Here is a 6,000-nt window from a genome sequence, read left to right on the forward strand (position 1 = left end):
ATACTCGAGTCAGAGCCTCGAACTGGTTTACAACAGGGCTGCGTTTGAACCTCATGGGACATGTCTTGACCACAAATCTTCTATTGACTTCTGCATTATCTTCCGATTTACAAGTGAACTCTCTCCAAAAAGCTGTGTCAAGGCCTTGCATGACCTCCACCCTTTTTTTTTTTTCATTTATTTTTTTGAAGCAACTCGCCCTCTGGAACATTATGATCCTCTTCTGCCTTCCTTTTATAGAGTCCAAAGATTAAAAAAAAACCTTGGTAAGTCGGCTGATCATTTGTCCATTAGCTAAGCAGTCTGGAGTTTACAACCATTACAACTGAGATCTCAGACCAACATTCTTGTCTTAAGGAAGCAACCTAAGACATGTCTCTTCACAAAGTAGGATTTTGGTTGGTTGTACTATCAGTCTAATGGAGCAAGGAAGCCTTTTTTGGCAACTGCGGGCTCTGCAAAAATTAAAAATAAATGCCAACACCCCTTTCCTGTTCATGGCGCTCAGATATAGTAATTACTCATTATACTGTTTAGAAAGCCCACTGGGGCCTCAAGGAGAGATTTGAAGGTGCCTTTAGAAATGGTACAATGTAGTGCAATACTATAATTATGTTTATTTAGGAATGATTTGGATGGTGTGATTTTAATCACTAAATATTTGTTTTTAATGTAGTCCCATTAGAAGACGCTCATTGACTACGGTAATCGTTGATACCTGCTCTGTTATGTTTAGTTCTTAGGAATGGTCATAGATAATGTTATTTCACAGCTGACCTCTAGTTCCTTTTACTTAATTGGGAATAAAATTAGTATTATCTGGAGTCCATCAGTGATAGACTTTGTCTTAAAATGGGAGTAAAGGTCTCCTTCTCCGTTGCAAGCAAATGAATAAGTTGTCGCTTTGTCTGACGCCACTGGTTAGATTAACTCTAGAGTGAAAAGCTCTTGTGCATCAGTCACATAAAATCGCAATAATGTGGCTTTAATCAGATTTTTTATTACTTTTTAAGTGAATTCGCTTTTCACTATGGTACAACGTGTAAAACTTGGTGAGATGTTAGTAAAGGCAATTTTTATTTTTTATTCCCTACTTGAAAGAGTAAAAGCACTCAGTGCTAATCTAGTAAAAAACATATACTTTTATCAAAGTGAACTCTGTGTACGAGACAGTGTTTTGACTCATCATTCTGCCTTTTTGTTACATCTCTGTGGAAGGGGCTTGTTACCCTGTTATTATTTTTCGCTCCCTTCCCACCCAAAGAGGAAGCTGTGACTCAAATGCCTATAGCAAGAACATTTAGTAGTGTAGTGGCCTGGTTAACAATGAGTCAAATACTTTTATGATATTCCAGAAAGTACAAACAGTTGTAGGACAAAATATTTTTAATAATTGTAGTGAAGTATTTTACTGCTGTTGGCTTCTTGCCACTATCATTCTGTGTATACTATGTTAGGTTTAAGTGTCATTATATTTGGGAACAGCAGAGTCTTAAGAAGCTTGCAGAAGCCAGATCTGGCTTCTCCATTGAGCAGCTCATGAGTTACCTATAAGTAGGTCTCCTGTGTGCAAGCAACTCTACTAAATTAGAAGTTTTTTTGTTAAATGAATATATGTATCCCAAAATTGAGCAGCCTGTATTTGAAACATAAATGTTTGTAATTTCAGAATATAACTTGATATTTAGAAAACAAATTGGTTGAAAATCCAAAATATATTTAACACGGATGTTTGAGTGATAAATCATGCAGTGTTAAAGAGCCTTATTGCCAACGTTACCCTGGTGGCAGGGGCATTGCAGATATCACTGTCATGCATTAGCCATTTAGAGGCATTCCAGATTGAAACGGCTTATATTTTTTGTATTACTGATGACAACTGTCTGTAAACTGTGGTGATCACTGCTGGTAATCATGCATGTGGTGGCCACTGATGTAATCCTGTGTGATGTGCTCACTGTTACAACACTAATAATATTAGTAACTCGGAATGATTCTCATTAAACATAAGTATCTCTAATTACAGAAAGGGTCGTAGACACAGACACATAAGCTAGATGGTACTGTAGAGGCCAAAGTAATTGAGGGAGAGAATTCCACTATGAAGGTACAGGAACAAAGAAGGCAGGACCTCCTTCCCTTGCAGGTTGAAACAGCTGTGCACTTATAGGCTTAAGTGAGCAGGAGTCTAGAACCTCAGTTGAAATATAGTGTAAAATATTTGTCCTGGATGATGGGGTAGTCCTTGAGCTTGGGTGAAGTGCATATCTACGTCTGTCCACTCTGTTCACATTCTGGGCTGCTTTTTGTAATTGTATAGTAAAGCAAACAGATGGGCATCCCCAAGTAAAAGGATGTCCCCTGCAAGCCTCAAGGAAACTGAAGCACTAATAACTGCAGTGTGCCATTCAGACAGAAGGAATAAGTAGATTTTATGTAGAAATAAAAGCTGAAAGAAACTGCTGCTGATCATTAAAGTTAACCGTACGATAGTGACTTCTACCACACGAAGACTAACATAGAGTTTTCTTTTGTGACTTTAGAAAGCACACATGTGACTTCGCTATATTCCTCTTGCCCTCATCACCTGTCTTGAGGCATGCACTGACTCGACAGCTAGCCCTTAGTTTGAGGGGTGGGTGGTGCAGCAGTCTGATGCCTTGCTTTAAAGTTAAAGTGAACCCTATTACCATCTCCTTGTTACCACCACATTTAAGCCTTTAGTTATTTCTTTTTTTTGGTCTTCCCACTTTGAGGTTTCTTATAGTTTTATTCTTTTAGCTGTAGTGTACGTTTTGTCAGATATTCTGTTTCCTAATAGAAGGCTATACATTGCTGTGCTCTCACTGTAGCCTTCATCCTGGCCAGTGGGTCAATATAACTTTGCCTTCCAGTGCTGTAGAACTGTACACTTGAAAAATGATCAACAACTGGAAAGTTATCTGAACTGATGAAACCCCAGCACCAGGTAGCCAAGAAATTTGAATGCAGTGAACTGAGGTATTAACCTATAGACTGATGTTTAGACACATGCATCAGTGGTAAATGGAAAAGGTAATTCTTTACTGTTCGTTCCAGTGTTGTAATAGAACACACTGAAAGTAGGTATTGACAGGCCTGACATCACAGCAGTGGGAATAATTTATTCTGCTGCGTAAAAGTCCATCTGCCTCTGTCTGCCCAATAATGGCTCAAAATAAGTAGCAACACCCCCTTTCCCTGTCCTCCATTCATTAACTTGTCAGTGCATCCAAGATACCCACTGAGGTTAGTTGGCTGTCACAACATTGTTGATAACTCCAGAGAGGGTTGAGGCACAGCTCAGTGTGAATGACTGGAGTGTAAGTAAGAAGGTACATATCAAGCTATTTCTGACTGCAAGAAGCAATTCACATTGGAAATGTAACTTATTCAACAATGGCCACCAAGGAAACTAAAATAATGGTAAATAGTATCTCACAGGTCTAATAAGGCATTGTTGTGTTGTCTAATGGCAGACAATAAATGGTTGCAATGAATCAATGTGCACCCTTTTCATGAAAATGTGTGTTTTGATAATTTTTCTTCAAGTTTGCTCTGTTTCCTTTCTCCAGGGCTCAGATATCGAGGATGCAGATATGGATGAGTTGCTTAGTGACACAAGGCTTCTAAAAAAGCTGAAGAAAGGTAAAATCAGCGAAGAAGAGTTTGAAAAACAGCTGACTGGTGGGAAGAGAGGCACTGCCGAAGGCGATGATTCAGAGACTTCGGAATAATGGAACAGAAACATCTGCTTTCTTGCTGTGCTGTTCAGTTGGATAAATGAACTGTTGGAAATTACGCCAAGGATAGACTTTTATGCACTGGCTCTGTTACCAGACTGTAAGGGCCCATCAACCGAACAGTGTACGGTTCCGCCAGCATGGGTCTCAGCCAGCCATGCGCTCTGGGTCCTGGTGAATGCACACCAGCTAGCAATTCTTTTCCAGAGGACAAAAAACATGAATGTCCTAATGATGAGGAACAAACACGGGCTAAGTTGTTTTCTCTTTTTTAAAGCCAACCTTAATTTATTATGATTAGGGTGATAATACTCAGATTAAAGTGTTTTAAACAGCTCAGACTGTCCGACTATATCAACTTTAAAAAATTGCTTCTGGCAATGAAGTTTATAATGAACTTGCCTCAGTAGCTACTCCACGGTGAGTCTTTGGACTGTGGTGTTAGACAGCTGCCACCATGTATTGTCTTTGGAGAATGCCAACCATGTATTAGAGAGGAGCTGGAGAGAAAGCAGACGAGAGAGAGGGGGAGTGACCAAATAGACACTGGTTCAGTGCAGTCATTTAAAATAACTGTGTGCAACCTGCTGGTTACTGAGTTGAACCCCAAAGTGACCGATGACGCCTTCAATACTTCTAAAGACAATAAAGGGCATGCCGTTCAGTTTTGTAAAGTAACTTGTTTACATAGCTGTTGTTTTATTAAAGGAATAGCTGTGATTTGTTGGTACATAGAACACCAGATACAGTATCTATTGGAATTGTTTTAATTGATCAGCTGAAAAAAATGCCTTTTAGTTATAAGGACCAAAGTGCAAACACATTGCATAAAGCAAGTTCTTTTCAAAATAGATATCTGCTGAAAAGTTTGAATATGGAATCGTCTACTCACATAAATATTAAAGCAGGCCCACTTCTCCGGTCCATTTTGTACAGTTTGTGGAGTCCAAATGGGATATTGGGCACACTGCAGATAACTAGTTATAGCCTATTTTAGAAATTCAGCATAGCAATACTTATAAGGGTTCATGCACTATTTTACATCAGTAGTTTAGATAACTGGAATGGTTAAGTGATCTTGATCAAAAAAACAAAAAATGCCTTTTTGCTACTCATTAGTCAATTAATAATGAAAATGTCACTTACCCAGTGTACATCTGTTCGTGGCATTAGTCGCTGCAGATTCACATGTTGTGCATAGTCCGCCATCTGGTGTTGGGTCGGAGTGTTATAAGTTGTTTTTCTTCGAAGAAGTCTTTCGAGTCACGAGACCGAGGGACTCCTCCTCCTTTGCTTCCATTGCGCATAGGCGTTGACTCCATCTTCGATTGTTTTCCCCGCAGAGGGTGAGGTAGGAGTTGTGTGTGTTAGTGCCCATGCAATGGAGCGAATAAGTATGTGCCAATTAAGGCTTAAGTAATATATTTACAAATGTACAAATGTTGAAGATAACTTCCAAACGGCTACAGGCTCCCGGGGAGGCGGGTGGGCACATGTGAATCTGCAGCGACTAATGCCATGAACAGATGTACACTGGGTAAGTGACATTTTCAGTTCGATGGCATGTGTAGCTGCAGATACACATGTTGTGCATAGACTAGTAAGCAGTTATCTCCCCAAAAGCGGTGGCTCAGCCTGTAGGAGTGGAAGTAGTCTGAAATAAAGTTCTTAGTACGGCTTGACCTACTGTGGCTTGTTGTGCGGATAGCACGTCTACACAGTAGTGCTTAGTAAATGTGTGAGGCGTAGACCATGTGGCTGCCTTACATATCTCATGCATTGGAATATTTCCTAGGAAGGCCATGCTAGCGCCTTTCTTTCTGGTTGAGTGTGCCCTTGGTGTAATGGGCAGCTCTCTCTTTGCTTTAAGGTAGCATATTTGGATGCACTTAACTATCCATCTGGCTATACCCTGTTTTGATATTGGGTTTCCTGTATGAGGTTTTTGAAATGCAATGAATAGTTGTTTTGTTTTTCTGATTTGTTTTGTTCTGTCAATGTAGTACATTAGTGCTCTTCTGATGTCTAATGTATGTAGTGCCCTTTCGGCTACTGAGTCTGGCTGTGGGAAGAACACTGGCAGTTCTACCGTTTGATTTAAGTGGAACGGTGAAATAACCTTTGGTAGAAATTTAGGATTGGTTCTTAGGACTACCTTATTTTTGTGTATTTGGATAAAAGGTTCTTGTATTGTAAACGCCTGAATTTCACTTACTCTTCTTAGAGATGTGATGGCGAT

General features: G+C 39.7%; 1 protein-coding gene across 1 annotated transcript in view; it reads left to right on the plus strand.

Annotated features, from left to right (window-relative positions):
- The window catches only part of DDX55 (DEAD-box helicase 55), a 74,647-nt gene extending 70,135 nt beyond the window's left edge, over window positions 1–4,512 (plus strand). The window contains exon 14 of the mRNA XM_069215007.1: window positions 3,594–4,512. Coding sequence (XP_069071108.1) covers window positions 3,594–3,755 — 162 coding nt within the window. The 3' untranslated portion in view covers window positions 3,756–4,512. The remainder of the gene's footprint in view (window positions 1–3,593) is intronic.
- Window positions 4,513–6,000: the final 1,488 nt, after the last annotated feature.

This window comes from Pleurodeles waltl, chromosome 11, assembly GCF_031143425.1.
Source record: "Pleurodeles waltl isolate 20211129_DDA chromosome 11, aPleWal1.hap1.20221129, whole genome shotgun sequence".
In the NCBI taxonomy this organism is placed as follows: domain Eukaryota; kingdom Metazoa; phylum Chordata; class Amphibia; order Caudata; family Salamandridae; genus Pleurodeles; species Pleurodeles waltl.